The sequence below is a fragment of the Miniopterus natalensis genome, chromosome 21, assembly GCF_054644295.1.
Source record: "Miniopterus natalensis isolate mMinNat1 chromosome 21, mMinNat1.hap1, whole genome shotgun sequence".
Classification (NCBI taxonomy): Eukaryota; Metazoa; Chordata; class Mammalia; order Chiroptera; family Miniopteridae; genus Miniopterus; species Miniopterus natalensis.
In genome coordinates this window covers 10,498,995-10,518,266 of record NC_142101.1, presented here as the reverse complement: position 1 = coordinate 10,518,266, position 19,272 = coordinate 10,498,995, and the positions used below count along the sequence as shown (strand labels likewise).

Sequence of the window (19,272 nt, the reverse complement as noted above, 5' to 3'; positions counted from 1 at the left end):
CCCAGCCCTTACCCCAGCCCCTCGCCCCTTCAGCATCCACAGGAGGCCCGAGGCGGCTTCGTGATCCGCTCTGACACTCAAGACTTGATTTGCTGTTTCTAAAATTTCTCAGAAACGGAGCCAGACAGGGTGCATTCTGTTGTGTCTGCTGCTTTCCGCAGCCGTATGTTCGGCGGCTATGCATTTCTTGCACTGTTGCATTTCTCCGTAGCTTGTCCCTTCCATCGCTGAGTCACGATCCCTGTGCATGGCTTGGGCTCTCCCAGCATTTGCTCATCTGTCCGCTGGTGGTGGACAGTTGGGTTGTCATATTTCTTATAAATATTCAATTTTATTTATATTATTGCCATTCCATGCAGTTAATTCTACCAGTGTTTCCTTTTATGATTTGTTTCATTTCTTTTCTGCTTGGAAAATCTTTCTTCCTGAAATCAGCTATTGATTTCCTGTTTTCTAGTTTTAAAAAAATAGCGTCATATTTTATATTTACCTGAAATTCATTGTCACAATATGACATGAAAATTGAATTTTACGTTTCTCCAAATTTGACCATCTAGTATGGCAGCATTTATTAAGCAGTCATTTTCTCTCACATACTTGGTCACTTATTGTCATCATCAGTGTTACCGTATATTAAACTTGTATAAAATCGCCTGTTTCTGGCTGGCCGACTTCGTCGATCTCCTAATTTGTGCGCCTGTTGCATGTGAGCTGTAGCTTCAGAGCGTCGCGTCTCAGTTTCTCCAGCAAAAGCTGCCTTCCTGGAGGCTCGGCTTCACGTGTGCAGCAGAAACCTTCTGCTTCAGTGACGCCTCGGCCCAGCTCGCTCCTTTCTCCTGAAGGAGCCACGTACCGTTTCCCCTTCGCTTTCTGTCCCGGCTCCTGTGAGCAGGACAGCTCTTCCCGAAAGGGAGCAGGTGACCCCGCTCCTGCGCCTGAGAACCGGACCCCTGCCGGGCGCTCCCTTGTCCCCGCTCGTGCGATGCAGTCCCTGCTGTGTCCCTCTCCTGGGACTCGGCGCAGCATCCTGCCCCCTGCCCCCTGCTGCCAGGCTCTCCTTTTAGGACTCGTCTCCTTTCCTTTCGGCTCGGAAAATCATCCTGAGATCAGATAACTATTGATCCTGCCCCCTGTCCTTACGTGCAGTGATACCCTGAGATTCTGAGCTGCTGTTTTCCGTTTGCACTGAACTCCCCGGGCTGCACCATGCTTCCCTGGTTTTAACAAGATCTTTGTATAAATAAATGCCTCCCATGTCCACCTCTCTGGCCTTGGGGCCCATAACCTCAGAGCTGTGGTGTCCCATGCTTATTTATACGTTAACAGGCCAAAAGAAAATCCATGGCTCCTCTGTCCCAGGCCCCTTTTTTCTCCTCGACGCTGCAGGCTGCGACGTCCACTCCGCCATCCACAGGGAGACCCCGACGTGCTATCCCCCCTGACCCCGGCGCTGCGAGTTCCCCCTGAAATTGGGACTCTCTTGAAATGTGACCACTCCAGTCAAGGTGCCTCAGAAGCTCTTGTTCAGCTCGTGTGTAACTTCTGATAGTGTCAAGCATGCTCACTCCCCTATTTAAATGTGCTAGTTTATAACCACCGTGTTTTTAGTAGACTCTTTGATACCTGGTGGTTCTAACCAGACCATGATGCCCTTGAGATTTCTACCACTTGCTCTCAGCTTTTCACAGCAGCTGCACTCACGGGCTCAGGAGTGTTCCTGCTGCACTTCACGTATTGTTTCCCCGACTGGAGTCTCAGATCACTCTCATTGATTCTCCAGTTGCTGCCAGAGTTGTTGTTTTTTACATTATGCTAATTGTTTTAACCCAAAACTCTTTGACAGCCCTTATAGCAAAACAGATCTCAGCCCCATATCTTGGCAGGCAAGGTCCTAAGCAATGTGGCTGCATCTTTTTCTTTACTTAAGTCCTGTCATTGCCCCGAATGTGTGTCATTCCTCAGCGACACAGGTTCCTTGTGTGTGTTTTCTTGCATTGCTGCTTTTTCTCTTTAGAATTCATTCTTTCATAAACACATATTAGTTCCCTACTATGTGCAGATGCTCTGCGAGTCTGTGTTAGGAATATAAAGATGGATACAACTGGAACAGTCGTCTTTTGTAGGCTTCCCTGATAGTCTCCTTTTGTGAAAAATCCCATCCGCATTTGTGAAGCCCCCTCAGATCATCTCAATAAAGGTCCATCACTCTTTGCCTCCAAAGCATTTTAAATATCAGAATTAGAAAACTTCGCACAGCTCCCTTGTTTTTTATCTATGCGTGTCTCCTCCTCTGAGTTGAAAACCGTGAGGTCAGGGCCTGTCCTGATCACTATGTATGTCCTGTCTTTCCCTTCCCAGCGCCCAGCACAGTGACTTTAAAATAACTGATTCTCACTAGATGGAAAGTTGGTTTAAAGCCAAGGAATATCCAGAGAGCTAGACAGAAAATCAGCAGAGAGTTGAATTACCAAAGCCAAAACCGCGTTTCGGGAAGGAGAGGGCAAGAGGTGATGTGCTGAGCTCCCGAACCGGAAGAAGGGGTGTGGGCTGGAAATAACTGGATTCGGCAATTAGGAGGTTCTTGGTTATCTTAACAAGAGTAAGTCCCACAAAGCAGCAAGGGCACACATCGGAGGACAGCAGATTGAGAAATAAATAGAATTCTCCTTAAGTATAACTTTTTTTTTTTTTTTTAGCATATATTTTTATAGAAATTGGCTGGGAGACAAATTGAAGATACATGGTCTAAATAAAGATCTAGACTCCTGCATGTATTATGTTGACTTAGGGAGCATCCGTGTCTTGTACAGTAGATGAGTGGGTAGTAGGCTTGACATTATTTTAAGAAAATTTGCAAGTTTAACCACTACTTTCATTCTATTCGAACACTACCATAAATCTCCATAGAGGTCACAGGTTTCCTTCATCAACATTAGTCGGATTTTGTATAAAGCATGGCAGAAATTATTTTGAGCCAGAAGTTAGTTCAGAATGGTTTTACTGACGTTCCATGTTTGAATGATAATGCATTAGATATATGCCTGTATGTAAATGCATTACATATATTACATATATTATTATACATTATGCATATCTGTGCCTATATAAAATAAATGAATTTTGGAAAGTGTGCCTGAGTGATTATAGACGTTGGTTTGATTTTGGGCATAGTGTGTTTGATTCTTCGTCAGATGCATTTAACATTTCTGCATTGAGAATGCCTTTTATATTTGATGGTGTGTCATCGATTTAATTGACTTTTTTTTCTTACTTGACATTAACATGAAGCAGTGATGGAGTCCCTGTCAGGAGCGTCTTAGATTTGATAAACTGTGGCAATCCGGCAGAGAGCACTCAAGTTTAGAGACTGTCCGCCTAGTGTTTTGGTTTCGCTGTGACTGATCTTGAGCCTGTCTTTTTTTTTGGCAATAGGTGCGTGATATTACCTGTCTCTCTTTACTGTGACCGTGGGCCCAGCATAAAGTTTATGTCAAAACAGTGATAGACCCCTGAGTGGAGGTGGAGGTGGGAAAAAGAAGAACAGGACCTACAGGGAGCCTCCTGTGTGTTACCCGAGTTGTGACTTGTGTGTGAGGAACAAACGTTGCTGACCGTCATTGTGACAGATCTGTAGGAGCACTAGGAGCCACCGATGCACGCGCAGGGACAGTTGATTTCTGATCCTGCGTCAAGAATACCTTGGCCGATCGGTTCGTTTCCGTGGTCACGGACAGGTATTGAGTGTCACCTGCGATCCTGGCAATGTGCTCAGCACTGTCAGCAACCTGGGACATAGCACAGCAGAGCTCAGGCGTGCCCGAAGCCCGCTCCCTACGTACATTGTCGCCCTGAGAGGTGACACCGGCAGCTTCTCATCAAGATCTGGCTAAACGGAGCGCTGGGTGCTTGGCCACAGCGAGCGCCCAATAAACATGTGTCAGCTCTCGAGTGGCGATTAGCTGGGAAACGGCGGGGCTTCTAGTTTATGTGATTGTGTGAGAAAAGATTGATGGTGTCATTTATTTTGAGACAGACATTGAGACTTACAAGGGGGACACTGGGAGCTTCTCAGACCACTTTGGACCTTACTGAGATGAAAACGTGCAGCCTGACAGCGCCTCACCGTAGAAAACACAGATCCAAACTTTGAAAACGTTTCTAGAGCTTTCGTGATGAATCAACAGACGTAGGGGAGGCCAGGTTCACCTAAACCCGCTCCGGCCATCGGCGGGCCTTCCTCTGACACCAAGTGTAAATCAGACCATTAAATAGAGATGTCACATCTGTGCTTGGGGGCATTTATTTTAATAACGTCTCCCTGCCCGATCCTTGGAGGAGCAAGGCAGCCACGTAGCGAGGGGAACGCGGTCGGACGGTGCAGTCTTCTCTCCTCCGGTAGCTGAAGGTTAAACGGGGGGCAGGCAGGATGCCTCGAACAAGATTGGGGTACTGATTAAAGCGCTGATTTCACAGCTCGCAGGCCCCCCTTGGAAGCCTGCAGGAGATAAGCCAGCTGCTGTCTAAGAGCGCTCGGTGTCCGCGGAGAGCGCACCATCGATCATCACAATATGGTGATGAGAGGTGTTTTATGTTTGTGTTAATTTCCCCACTAAATCAGTAATTATTACAATCCTGTCCCTGCTGTTTACCCTGCAGCTGTTTTTCCATTTGTCGAGAGAGCGGGTGTTCTCTGAGGACCGCACACGTTTCTATGGTGCAGAAATTGTCTCGGCCCTGGACTACCTACACTCCGGGAAGATTGTGTACCGTGATCTCAAGGTAAAAAAAAAATCAAGTAATCCAGGTTTGTTTTTGCAGAGACCATAGGGACAAACAAAGTAATTACAAAGTTACGCAGTTTGCAGAAAAGCAGATTTAGTTGGGGAAAAGCATTCTGTTTAAGAAGGTGGTTTACTGCGCCCCAGAGGTGATTTCATTCACTGGCGTGTGTGGTTTCTTTATGTCCGAGTTTTTGATGTGAAAGAATTTCTGCTTTACGCCCTGATTAAGTCTGACCTACCAGTAACAGTTTCCGTTTTCTGTAAATGTTTTTTTTGAGTAATGTCAAACATCCGATTAAAAGTCAAGGAACTTCTCGAGTGGCATTTTAAAATGAGTTTCACTGTTATAGCCTAACATCCTGTGACGTACTATGAAGAAGCTTTTATAATAAATAAGACTTTACTGAAGGAAAATATTTGGTTTGATTTTGGTATTAACTTTTGGGAGGGTTTAAATACCCGGAGCCTTTTATTGGTTTAATTTGCATTTAAAAAGTACTGTATTTGTTTTATCGGTAAGAGGGACTTGACTTCTCAGTGAGACCTTCAGAGTAGCTCCGGGTCTGGCAAACCTTCCGCAGAGGCCGGGTCGGGAACATTCCAGGCTTCGCTGCCATCCAGTCTCGCTGCAGCGCCTCGGCTCTGCCGTCCCAGGGCGAGGGCGTCCCGCACGCAGATGAGTAAAACTATTCACCCGGACAGGCGGGAGGCTGGATCTCACCCACGGGCCACAGTCCCCTGACCCCGGAGTAGCTCATCAGAATTTCCACATTTACTTAGAAATAGTTCTTTTCTGCCTGAATCACACCCTTCCCCCCGAATCCCACTTTATAGTTTATGAATTCTATTTGTAGGGAGAAGAGGGGGAACTTCTTGGATATAAGGAAATAAGAATGCTTTTGAAGTACTGGTCACATACCCAAAATGTTTAAAGCTGGAAGGTAGAATTATTAGCCTAAAGGAACAAGGGGAAGAATGCCATTTTCGATTAGAGTGGGGCAGCTGAGATGGCCGTGGTCACAGCTACCACTGACTATATTGCCGTGAACATATGGGCGTAGTGACGTTCGTTAATACCGTTTTCATTGCCCCGTCCTTTCTGATGATGGAAAAACTAAATTTATTAAGCTGCAACATTAAGAACCTACTTTATATATAAATATGAGCCATGCACTCACCATATGCATAGACCACTAACTTTACTAGACAATTAAGTGATCTCTGCTAAGTTTATGTTTTTAAATGTAGCCTTACCTTAGAATCTGTCTAAGTAAATGAACAAAGCTGGGGCAGAAACCATGTAAATATACACCAAGGAGAATAGATAGAGCGCGAACACCCAAACATTAAAAATTTATCCAAATGTTGCTTGTGTCCATGGTGCACGGGATTCTGCATAATAGAGCGAGACCCTTTAGGTGGTATCGTAGTTTAGAGCCAATCCATGTTTACAGGTGAGGCCATGGACTTCTAGAAGCCTCGTAAGCGACTTAAAGCAATGGACTAAGCTGGTGACGTGGTTTTGATTCTCAAAACAGTCCCATTAGGTTGTTGCTGTTACTTGCCTCTGGTTTATAGATGAAGTCGAGGCACACAAATCAATAGCCCAGGGTCACTGAGCGAGGGTCAGGCTTGAACGTGCATGTGAGTTCTCTAACCGGACCCCGTGCTCTGACCCGCTGTGCTCTCTGCGGCCTCCCATGCGGCGCGCCCCTCGCCCCGTCGTCATGACCCTCCCCCCTCAGTCACTCCTTGGGCTGACCCTGTGGCTTACTATGTCACTGCAATTTTCAAAAAATATATCTTTATTGGTTTCGGAGAGAGGAAGGGAGAGGGAGAGAGAGAAACGTCAATGATGAGAGTCATTGATCGGCTGCCCCCTGCAGGCCCCCTGCTGGGGATCGAGCCCGCAACCCGGGCACTTGCCCTGACCAGGAATCGAACCTCAATCTCCTGGATCCAAGGTCGATGCTCAATCACTGAGCCACGCCAGTCAGGCTCATTGCAGTTTTTTTAAAGCTGACTCATAAAACAAGGAGGGTGGGCGATGAGCGACTGTCCTGGTTTGCCCAGGACACCCCCAGGTACAGAACTGTTAAGTCCTGCGTCCCAGGGAACCTCTCAAGTTCCAGGCAGACTGTAAGTGAATATTGTATAATAGCAATAGATTCCCAAGAGTTGTTGTTGAAAACCATCTGTATGTATCCAGAAGATGCTCATCTCTGGGATTATTTAGGATCACAATTTATTTAAATAAAAAGAGAATTGGTTTTTGCTTTGAAAAGTTAATTGGGCTTTAATTCTCAGAACTTAACACGGTAATGGCTCTTCCTCCCATTGGTTTAAAAAATCATTAATTTTACCTTCAAAGTATTTGATAAAACACATTTCTTTTTACATATGAATTAGGAAGCTGCAGGGTTTGTAAGTGCTGGAAAGTCCTCTTAACAACAACTATGTTCTCTTTTCAAAATATCTTACTCAGAGTTCAGTAATTGTTTCAAAACAGTATTTTCCTAGATTTGAAGACTTTAGGACAAATCATGGCATTTTCCTTCCTATGCAGTTGGAGAATTTGATGCTGGATAAAGACGGGCACATAAAAATTACGGATTTCGGACTTTGCAAAGAAGGGATCACGGATGCAGCCACTATGAAGACGTTCTGTGGGACACCAGAGTACCTGGCACCAGAGGTAGGCTGGTCCCATTCACAGGAGGAAGGAACATTGACGTGCTTTGCAAAGGAAACCGCTTACGCATTAACAGAAATCTCAGGACCTACTCTTTTTACCTGAATTTCAACGCAAACCGAATCTATTTGGCTCCCACTGTTCAACATGATATTATGGCAAGGATATATATATATATATACATATATATATAATTTTATAAACTTTATGAGCACAAAGGTGCTCGCTATAATAGAGTAAGTCCATTTTTAGTTGTTTGCCATATTTTATTTTTTTATTATGCCCCTTTTTATTCATTCATTAATTAAAACAGAATAATTGAACGACCTCAAAAATGTTTACAGTTCTCTAAGCTACTTGGATTTTCCTTAGAAACAAAGAAACTGATCAGTGGGGTTTGTGGTATTGTGGGTTTTCGTAGTTACCAGGCAGTATTTCTTTGGGAGAGTTAATGAAATGAGAGTAGCTGCGTTCTGGAATTCAGACCAAAGCCGTTCCGACCGTGGCCATGCTGTGAGGGCTCCGGAGTAAGTCGTTTCTTTGTTTATCCAGCAGGTGTATATTGTGTGTCTGCTGTGTGTGGCGTGTTTTTCTGAGTGATGTGGTTACAGCAACGAGACACAAAGGACACTGCTGTCAGGGAACTTCCTCTGGAGTAGGATCGTTTTGTGAACATGGTGAAAAAACAAACATGTTGTTTCTCTGGAGCTCAGTTTCCCCCGCTATACATTTGCTGTGGGTGATGCATCCCATTTTTAGAATAACAGGATTAGTTATGTCACAATTAGGGGAAATTATTTCTGTAGAAGATAAATACATCTCATTTTAAAAGCAGATGATGGAAGAAACTGATATTCTACATGCAAATGTCATCAACGAAACAAAACCAAGAATTTAATGCAAGAAGAGCCCAATTGTTTCTAAACAGGATGTTTATAATTTACAAGAAATTATCAATTTCTTTTTAAAGACAAGTAAGAAAACATTTCTGTGTATATATAAATACATATATTTCTTAAATATTGTAGAAGTCTGGTCTTTAAAAGCAGTTTATATCCCATAATTAAAATCTTGACCCTCATGTTTAGCGGGGAGAGTGGAGTGATCATAGTTACGGTTTGAGGACGACAAATCTTGAGACAACTAACTCCTCATGCAATTTTAATTCTTATATTTTAAGTATTTATGTCAAACACTACATGCTTGTTAAATCAGGATAACTTTGAATGTGTTTGTGCTTTTAAAAGCAAGAATTGAAGTCCTTTCTCTGGTCTTCGATGTGAACCATTTCACTAAGAACATCCATCCATCCACCATCCATCCGTCCATCCATCCATCCATCCATCCATCCATCCATCCATCCATCCATCCATCGAGGAAATACTGAATATTTATTAGGTGCCCGCATCTGTTAGGTGCTAGGACTACAGGGACAGTAAGAATGGCTGGTCCTCGCCTGGAGCACTGCTCCCTAAGGCCGTGGGACGCAGAGAGCAGTGGCTGCCCTGCGAACGGTGGTGGCCGGGCCGGAGCTGTGCGGGATGCGGGCAGGGAAGGGGCGTGCGTGGCCTCCTGGGGGGCTGGACAGGGGACAGGGCGGGATCGCAGGTTGAGATGGGCCCCGCGGAGAAGGGAAGTCACTTGAGTGGGGCGAGGCGGCCCTGCGGTCAGATGGTCGGAGGGAGGGAGGGAGGGACGGCAGGAGCTGAAAGGGTCACTTGCGAACCGATGTTTCTAGCGCTCGCCCCAGCGCCAGGCCTCTCTCGGCGGCGTGGAAATAGCCGCTTTGCAGACCTGTGCGTGGCCGGCACCGCCCCTCCGTCGGGATCTCCCCTCTCCCCGAGACGTGTCCACACCTTCCAGAGATCTCTGCAGCCTCCAGCGCTCGCCTCTTTTTCCTCTCGAATTGTTTGGATCGGCTAGAAATGCTTTGCTGTTCAGACAGATGAAGGATATTTAAAAGATGCTGCAAAAAGGACTGTTAAAAATCAGTTCAAACCCATGAACTGTCCTGTGTATCAGATTCATAGCCGATTTTTAAGTATAAACTTACATTTTAAATGAATTTAAGTTTCTTGCGGCAGAGACCACCAGAAAAGCGAAAACTGCCATTTGTTGAAAAAAGCATTTTAAAAATGTTTGTTTTTTTAGTTCTTTAGATGAAGAATTACAGATCTTTAGTGTTACAGCAGAGAAATCATGTATTTTTTAAGCGATTGCAGAAACCCAGTCCTAGCATGCATACGAACCATGCATTTGGTGGGCCCCAGCTCTAAGAATGCACTTGCATGTATAGTTACAGATGAATGCGTTTTCTTTCTTACTGATGTTAGAAGGAAATCAGCTTGACCTGCCATACATCATGGACAGTGATATATTTCGAGGGGACTTTATTTTTGCAAAGTCTACTTTCACACCTAGAAATTTTAAAAGAAATGAGAAATCACGTATCAGATCTTACTGTTAAGCTTTATTATTTGAGTTGGCTGTTCTCAAATCCAACCCATTTTATGCAGTGCTAATTATTTAGTCTCAGCTTTGCTCTTGAGTTAGCAGTACCTGATCAACTTTCCAACTGCAAAACAGTTTGAAAATCAAATGCAGCCTACATGCAAGACCCAACAAAATTAAAAGTGTTAAGTGCGTTTTGGCAGTTCACTGTTATTATGCCCAGTCCTCAAATGTACCCGCAGATAATCACTGCACGTTAGATATTTTTCACGTGTTTATGTGATCACACAAAAAGTACATGCTAAAAAGAAGCAGATGGTGACAGATGGGGAAGGTTGAATAAGGTGCTTTTGGAAACCTAGAGAAATGCACGTCTGTAACAGTGTAAAAATAAAAATTATCTGATAGTCTAGTTAGAACTAACAAAAAGATGGCAAAAAAAAAAAGGCTCGATTGTTGGAAAATCCATCGCCTCTAGTTGCGGTTGCTGTGCAGAGAGAAAGTGTATATAGTTTTGTTCCGTAGAACTGTAAGACAGATTTTCTTCCAGGAGCTGAACATGTATTCTGATGCAGTCTTAGCTTTTAGAACCTCATTTTCAGAAAACATCCACTTACGGTCATATTGTTCATTTTTCTTTCGAAACCGACTAGTTTCAATAGATCTTATATAACCCATATTTCGAAAATATCTGAAATAGACCAGAATATTTTGTAACTGTTTTGATACAGAGATTTGCTCAAAGCCATTGTGATGCTGTGTAAATAATAGTACAAATGGAAATTAAATTCTATATAAATTCAAAGCCAAAGATCTACGTTAACTTTTTCAGAATGAGCTGGGAAAAATCAAATAAATTAAGGGTAAAGGCATTAGGTAGCATGGAGTGGTGCAGGCGGCGGGAGTCGTTAGAACCTGCTAGATTTAAATGTGCTGAATGGCATTTAATGCCCTCATTTTATTTTTATTTTTTAATTTTTTTAAAAAAATGTATCTTTATTGATTTCAGAGAGAGGAAAGGAGAGGGAGAGAGAGAGATGGAAACATCAATGATGAGAGAGCCATTGATCGAGCCCGCAACCCGGGCCTGGGCCCTGACCGGGAATCGAACCCCGATCGCCTGGATCCCAGGTCAACGCTCAGCCGCTGAGCCACGCCCGGCCGGGCCCTCATTTTAAATACAACAAAAAATAAATGTAGAAGATGCCATTTTATGGGTCGCGTCGGTGCCGCTCTTGGGGACCCGCAGGGAACGGAGCGAGGCCGCAGTTGCTCCGGTTTGCGCAGCTCGTCCGCAGGGAAAGGCCGCGGCTCGCAGACTTAGTCTTGCGTGGCCCCGGGGCAGAGGTCCGCCGTTTCTACCGGGGAGGCCGGGTCTTCACGCGCGTGGGCTCTTGGGGTGCCGGTGGCCTCCCTGAAGCTGTGCATCTCTGCTGTTCTGTTCAGCTGTTGAGACTTCACGAAGCTCCTGTCCTCGTAGGGACACCCGACAGCTCCCATCTTCCGGATGGTCCTGCACGCGCCTCGTCGCCACTGTTAAGGGACAGGTTGAGCCGCGGCCACGTGCCCGGTGCAGGTGGAAGGTGGGCTTTGTCATCGGGACTCATGTGACAGCGTCTGTCGCAGGGCTGAGGGGGAAGAGCCGATCGGGGGCACGAGTGGCGATGGAAAAAAAGAAGCTAAAATAAGTTCTGGCAGATGTGCCTGCTTGCTGTTTGTACCGTTTCTGGGTAATGTTCACAACCATCCCATTTTGTCCCCAGATGGGACATTTTAAAAATATGAACCAGAAGGGTATTTTTTAGTTAATGTTGATGTCTGTCGGTGTTTATAAGTAGCAGCTTTTACTTGCCTGGAGGTCTGTCCGTTCTTGTGAGGAGCTGTTTCTCACCTGAAGTTTTTTCAGTATCATGTGGTCTTTGGGCTTTTGTTTGCATTTAGTACTTTGGGGTGGTTCTAGTTTAGCATAAAGTTGAATTTTAAATTCTCCGAAGCCCAAGAACATAAACAAAACTAACGCCAACTGGGAACGTGATCGACGGCCTGTAGTATTTTACGAGGGCTGTTCTCACCTGGGGCACAAAGACCAGTTTCTTGGAATCCCATGATGTTGTTGCTTTAGGGTAGAAAGGAAGTATAGAAGTCCCTGGGAAGATAAGTGTCAGGGTGATTTAGTCACCGGCATTGTATCCGCTTAGCTTTTCTCTTGTTCAAGGATGTTGCCTTGGCCCATGGACACAGACGGCAGACAGGCGAAGGCCCGGGGGGTGGGATGGGCGGAGTGGGGCAGAGCGGGGAGGAATGGGGGGCTCTGTGATACTCTCAATAATAAGGTAAATTTTTAAAGAAAGCATGTTGCCTGTTCGAGCCTGAGATGGCTTTTGCAGGCCTGATGTTAGCTGCTGTGCACACGAGACAGCCAGGAAGCCACAGCATGCTCATTCCCAGCAGGGGGCAGGTACAATCTCTTAAGAGTTATTGGAGCAGTTGAGAATATATATTTATCAAGGAAGTGCCGGGAAGCCATGGCATCCGTAATTCGTATGAAAGAAACGCTTCTCCCGAAGCTGCAGTACATTTTAGAATCTGAATGAGAATATTTATAGGTCTTTTTTAAAGCCAATTCCTGTGATGTTAAGAATATGGGAAGGGTTTCCATCAATGAGAAAGTACGTAAGAGTGTGTGTGTGTGTGTGTGTGTGTGTGTGTATACATATATATATATATATATAAAACACACACCTATCAGTTACCTGAAATACAAGGTTACCAGAAAAAAAATTTTTGAATTAGAGGTAAATTGGTTCATCCAAGTTCACAGTTTACTTTCGCAACATAGGTGTGCAGTTTGTTTAGATGTTTAATTTTTGCCCCCATCTGCTCTGCCAGGACTGTTGGTTGGGCGGGAGGCCCCTCTGGGCAGACAGAGCCCTGTAATTGCTTGCCTCGGGTGCATGGGGTGGCCCTGGCGAGCAGGCTCGGAGAGCCACTCCTTCAGCCTTCCGGTAAACCTAATTAGTAAAAGAATATTGGGTTGAATATGTTCTTTGAAAGTGCCCATTAGCCAAATAAATATTTACATGGGGAATTTTCACTGATGGTATCATTTTAAAAGACATAGTTGATTATTTAATATCATTTTTTGAAATCAGTAACCGTTCAAGAGCTAGATGTTTTCAGCTCACCTGGTGGTTTTATAAACTCAAGTGTCTACATCAGATATTTCTAAATATTAATTGACTATTTGTTTCGTAGTAATTGGTCCCTGCTGTGACCTCCTTGAACCTTAGGTTTTGTCTGACCCGACCGTGAAGCCGTCCCCGTGAAACGCCGCCTCCTTTCCTGGAGTTCGTGCTGTGCGGGTGGGGCTTTGGTGTGAGCCACTGTCCTTTAACAGTCACATCTTTTGTGTGTGTTCCACATCCTCTCTTGTCCTTTACACCTGTCTGGGCACGTGTGTTAAATTCACTTACAAAGTCAGGCTCCATCTAAGGTCACAGGGGACAGTGGGGACAGCGGGAAACACCAAGCGTCCGTGAGGTTAGCCAGATGCCAGCACATTGATTGCATGGCCAAGAGACACTTTCTTTAGGTTGACTCTTTGAGCTGAGCCCCTCGGCGGGTTGCCTCGCTGGAGTAGGTCTGGGTCTGCACCTCCGCGTTACGGGGTAACTGCGCTGTGACAGAGCTGACCTGCACCCACCGTCACCGCCTGTGACCGCCCACCGAGCCCCCGGATCCGTCTCCGGATGGCCAGGAGGTGAACGAACCTTTTTGCCAGAAACGAAATCACCAGAGGTAGCCGGACGGAATTGCAACTCTTAGGTTAAAGAATATACATTTTATAGGTTTTTGTAATTTGGGGAAAAGAAGTGCTTTGAGTGAGGGAGAAAAGTATCTTCCAAAAAAAAAAAAAAAAAATACAAGAGAGGCTGTGGATTTTAAATTCACTCTGGAATTTCCAGAGGATTTCCAAGTACTGAGTTTTGAAATAATTTCTATTTAAGGAGAGTGAAGGACATTATGTGAATAGTGCTAATGTTTCATATTATATACCCACGTGTAGAATATTAGAACCACTTACATGTTTGTGTGTTTCACCGTCCAGCTGTTTGGAGGTAGGAGTTGAGCAGAAATCTTTCTTTTTCATTGGTAGCAAAGACTCTTAGATCAAGAAGCCTGAAGTGTTTTCTCCTTAATGTTGCTTTAAGCTTGTGTGTCTAAAACGTAATATATTACATCAAATGTGTTCAGTACAGTGACACAGCAAGCGGTTCTCACTGTAGCGTTGCGTGTATATATCAATTAAAGCACATTATGCTCCGAAGCAAAACCGCTTAGTTGGAGAATCAGTGTTCATTTTGCAAAGCTAAATAAAATACATTTTATTTTATCGAAACAGATTTTTGTACAATGCAGCTTTATTTTTCAGATGCCTATTTCTCTTCAAAAATACCCCCCCCCTTTTTTTTTTTTTTAATGTACTCACTTTCCCTTCTGGCTGCAAACCAGGTATTTAAACAAAAATAAAGGATTGCCAGTTTTGCCAGCTGGGGATGAGAACCCGGCTGGTGAAATGTGGGTTCGGGAGGCAGTTAATCCAGCTTTTATGCTTTTTATGGTTTTATGAAAAAAGAGGTTAAAAACCACATTTGGCTCTTGCCTGCGTGTGCCGCTGCTTTGTTGGTGCTGTAGGAATGCAAAGAAAGGTTATTTAGATTTTAAAATTTTTTGTTATTAGATAAAATCCTTAATCTGTTAGAAAAAGGCCCACAAACAATACGTGCTACTCATTGGACATGAGATGGATTCTTGAATAATCCAAAGTCACTGGTATTTAAAAATTATGTCTGACAGCATTTCCTGTAACATAAGTACACAAGGAGAATGTCTCTGCCTCTCTAGGTTACTTCTTGTTTTCTCTACAGTCTCAGATTCCTCATTTCAAGCATACGGACATTTGAAATATTTTTGGCGAAAGATAAAAAATGAGAATTTATTGTTTTTCCTGAAAATATTTTGCTTAGCTTGTGATTTACAAAAGGTTTTTGGAAAATGCAAGAGGTGGTCTCGTGTTCATCTCTTGCCAATGTTGTTTGTTTCTAGGCTTCTTTAGCCACAAAACAGTGATGCAGTTGGAATAAAAATCTTTTCATAGCGCTTGACAACACTGCCAATATATCTTTCAGTAACATAGTTTTTTCTTGAAATTACATGCTCCATCTTTAAATACACTGTCTACCAAAGTGCCTTAGCTATCAAAAATGTCATGTGCAAGTCTATGAAAATTATTGGTAAATTTTAAATAAAAGTCACATAGGAGTAACCTTCAACAGTGCATTTACTTATTTAAAACTAAGGAGGTTTGGGAATAGGAGTTCCTTCTGTATCAAATTCTCTTATATAATCAGTTCTAAGGTTTTTTTAATGGATAAATTTCACGTGTATGGTTTTCCTGATCCGTTTATCCCAAAGCTAAGAGGATCTGAACAAGTCAGCTTTAAGATTATTCAGATACAGTAATTTAAAATAAAATATGGGAAGTTCTCAATAACTGCAGAAAACCCCATCGGATGGGAAACATATCTAACAGAGACACAAGCAGATTTTCCGTGGGACCAGCGGCAAGCTCTCCTGGTCGGACGTGAACAGGTTGCCCTGGCTCAGCCTGGTCGGGGCCGAACCAACCCCAGGCACATACAGCCCGGGTCCCGAGCCCACGACTTTGTTGATTCTGTTCAGCAGAGCTTGTCCTGGGGCCCCGAGGCTCCGGGCAGCAAAGTTTGTCATAGCCCAGAAAATAAACCCTCCCGCTCAGCGCTGGCCGCCTGCTTCCTGAGCTGACGTCCGCAGGGCCTCCGAGAGCTGCCAGGGCCTGTGCACGGCGCTCGCGCCCGGGACTCGTCTCGGCGACATCGGTGACGGGGCCTCCTCCCCGCGGGAGCGTGGAGGGCCTGCGACCTGCTCTCTGATAGCGGGGCTTAGCCCTGGGCTGTGACTTCAAGTCCCCGCTAGTGAACCGGAATGAAAAAGTAAGCGGGCCCCAGGGAAAACTGCCGACCTGCCAGCGGCTTGCCTCCGATCCTCTGCACACTCGCCGGCTTGTCTGCCTGGCACCGGTTGCGTGCCCTGCCCCCTTTGGTAGGCACGGACCGTTTCTGGATCGATATTGAGCATTTCATATATTTGATGTGGTTTGTGTACTTTACAGGATGCTCCATAGTTTTAACATCAGGGTCTAAGAATTGCCTACCTAGGCTTTGAAAGTTCGGATTCATTTTTATGCGAAAGTCCTGTGTTTTATAAATAATGCTTTAGAGGTTAACGCGTAATCATTCGTTTTTGTTTTGTTTTGTTTTTGCTGGTTTCACTCTTAGGTGTTAGAGGACAATGACTATGGCCGAGCCGTGGACTGGTGGGGCCTGGGTGTCGTCATGTATGAAATGATGTGTGGGAGGCTGCCTTTCTACAACCAGGATCACGAAAAACTTTTTGAACTAATACTAATGGAAGACATCAAATTTCCTCGAACCCTCTCCTCAGATGCAAAATCACTGCTTTCAGGGCTCTTGATAAAGGATCCAAATAAACGGTGAGCCACAGAGAACGTTCGGTGGGACGCCGATGAGGGTGGGTAGCAACTGGGGTGTGGAAAGTAATTCAGACCTAACGGGCTGCGGGAAGCAGTGTGTTCGGTGCAGACATCTTCCAACTGGGATGCTGGCTTATTTTTAACTGCATAATATAGAACATTTAAAAAAATTCCCTCGACTATTTCCCAGCGTGGACATTTTTTGCAGATTTTACCAAATAAGGATTGGGGGGGGGGTTAATATCCGTATTATGAGCAGACTGTCCTGCGGGCCCTGGTGCTCGCTGCTGGGGGAGTGAGACGATCCCCTTTCCCGCCCGCCTCTGGGCCTGTATGTTCCCGCTGACTCACGTTATAAAGCGCAGACCTGCCTGTACCCTCCTCTCGCCCCAGCACATCTACCACTTTTTAAATCGTCATTTGAGGGTGCTGTTCTCCACGCACGGCCCAGAGGACTAACAGCACCCCTAATCTCTGATAACAGCCCACGTAACGTTTTTCTTTACGATGTCCCGTCTGTGTTTGCTGCTCATTGTGAACCTGTCGATAGACCGGATGAGCGGCCGAAGGAGTAAGTGGACCCTAAAGTGCGGGCTTCGTCCACCTTAGAGTGGCTTCCACTGCACGCTTCTAGCTTTTAAATGGGCGAGGAGCCTGGTTTGACCTTCAGCAAAAAAATAAGCGAGCGTAATGAAAGAGGCACCACCTTTTTGCTTTGCGAAGAACCAGTGAGGATGCGTCTCCTGATTCTGGTAACTGAGACCAGACCGTACGTTTGTAAAGCGATTGTTCTTTATTTTTTAATTCAGGGCATTTTCAGATCTGTTGTCTGTTTTGCAGTCTCTGTGCCTTGTAGAGCAGGGGAGGTAGGTCTCATGCTCATTTCCAGTTGATTGAGGAGGAAACAGAGGCCCAGGGGGACTTGGGGACTTAAGTGACTTCTCTTAGGTCCACAATGTCCAGGTAAAACAGGAGAAATCAAGGTTCTGGCTGCCTGTGTGATATTTCTTATATAGGGTGGGGCAAAATTAGGTTTATAGTTGTGCGTATAGGAAATAACACAATAATTAATAAATAATAACACCAGAGTAAACTCTGTCTTGTGTACTCAGAACTGTAAACCTACCTTTGCCCCACCCTGTGTATCTTTCTTACATCAGTTTATCATTTGGCTCAGGTTTTGGAATATATTCCATTTAATGTGATGATTTCACTATTAATGTAACAGGCGGCACTTGATGACAGGTGATCATTAAAAAGGGTTCGGATTTCCATTTTACCTACTTGATTTGGGGACCTGATACTTGGTTTGGGTTTCGAGGGCAGTGACTTTGTGCCCTGTCCTTTCCTGACTCCTCCGGGTGACTCTGGCCCCCTCTTTAAATGGCTGGTAGAGCAAAATCGTGCTGTGCTTTCCATGTCTGTGTCTCACTCATTTTTACTGTCATCCTTCCCCCCACCCCACCCAGTGGATAGACAGCACATAGTAGGTACTTAATAATTATTCAACAAACGTGGGGTAAATTTAGAATGTTAGTGGCCCGGTAAGTAGGACGACTCTTAAAGGTCTGTGCACCCAGAGGTGGGTATTGTCTAAAGAGAAGGTGTGGTATTTTCAATTATCTGCTATTTCCTTTTACAGTAGATGTATCAAGCTCTCCACCGCTGCCTTAAAATACTGGGGATGTAGGGATGCACAGAAAAATCTCCGGCTAGATGTTCATAGAAAAATCAGGGCAGAAAACATACGTTCACAGATGCTCAGGTTAAACTTCATACAAATCGCTTTTGCAGTTATTAGCTCTTTGGGGGTTTGGACGGCTTGAGCTGGCTCGTGGGGTTGGGACTGGCATTGGCGTCGACGCCGAGAAGTTTACATGTAAAGAGCAGCTAGAATTGCAAATGAACGTGGCATTTGAGAAGTTCGGGGACTGCAGTGCAGAATAGGAGTCGGGTAACACTGGGAGGCGAAGCTGATGTGGTAGATTGCAAGGACCTTATGTTTCTTAAAAAATATTTAATCTTTATTCCAAAGGGGAGGAGATGCCACTGAATTATTAAAGGGGCTGGATAATCAGATTTGCATTATGAAAAGGTGACCCTGGCGGCTTTGTCCTGGGTGGATTAGAGCAACGAAGGGCCGGGGCAGGTGGGCCGAGGCAGAGCCGGTGAGAGGATGTACGGATGGTCCGGGGGCGGGGGGGGGGTCCTTCCTGAAGCGCGGGAACGGCGCGGTGAGTGGGACTTTGTGATGCAGTAGGAACGGTGAGGAGGGGGGAGTCAGGGGCGCCCCAGCTTTCCAGCTCGAGTGGCTAGTTTGGGGACTGGATAGTCCTGAGACGATGGTGGTGGTCACGGGGTAGATGCCCACACCAGCTTTGGCTCTGCCCAGTCTGGGGTTTCTGTAGAAACCCAGATGGAAGATGTTACCCCTGCCTCACAGAATCACAGTAACCGGGTGTGTGGACTGGCGACCCGTCACCGCCCAGGAGGGAGCTGGGGCCCTGGGAGGACAGAGGAGGAACGGAAGAGGGCCTCGGACAGTCCTGGGAGTCGGGAGCGAGCCACCCAGGGCCCCGAGGAGCCTTTGGAAGTGTAACCAGTGACAGGCTTCCGCATCTGCCATCAGTTGTCAGAGGGTCACTGTCATTTCGCTTTCCCGTCTCATTCTCTCTCTGGGCGCCCCCGTTGGCATCGCCTGCGTCTTCCTGTGCCCAGTCTGTAGGGGACGTGTGCCCCGTGTCCCCTCCAGCAGC

At 45.3% G+C, this 19,272-nt stretch overlaps 1 protein-coding gene across 1 annotated transcript in view; it reads left to right on the top strand.

Moving 5' to 3' along the window:
- AKT3 (AKT serine/threonine kinase 3) overlaps positions 1–19,272 on the top strand; it is a 139,684-nt gene that overhangs the window by 109,337 nt on the left and 11,075 nt on the right. The window contains exons 9-11 of the mRNA XM_016201398.2: positions 4,657–4,779; positions 7,348–7,476; positions 16,302–16,516. Coding sequence (XP_016056884.1) covers positions 4,657–4,779; positions 7,348–7,476; positions 16,302–16,516 — 467 coding nt within the window. The remainder of the gene's footprint in view (positions 1–4,656; positions 4,780–7,347; positions 7,477–16,301; positions 16,517–19,272) is intronic.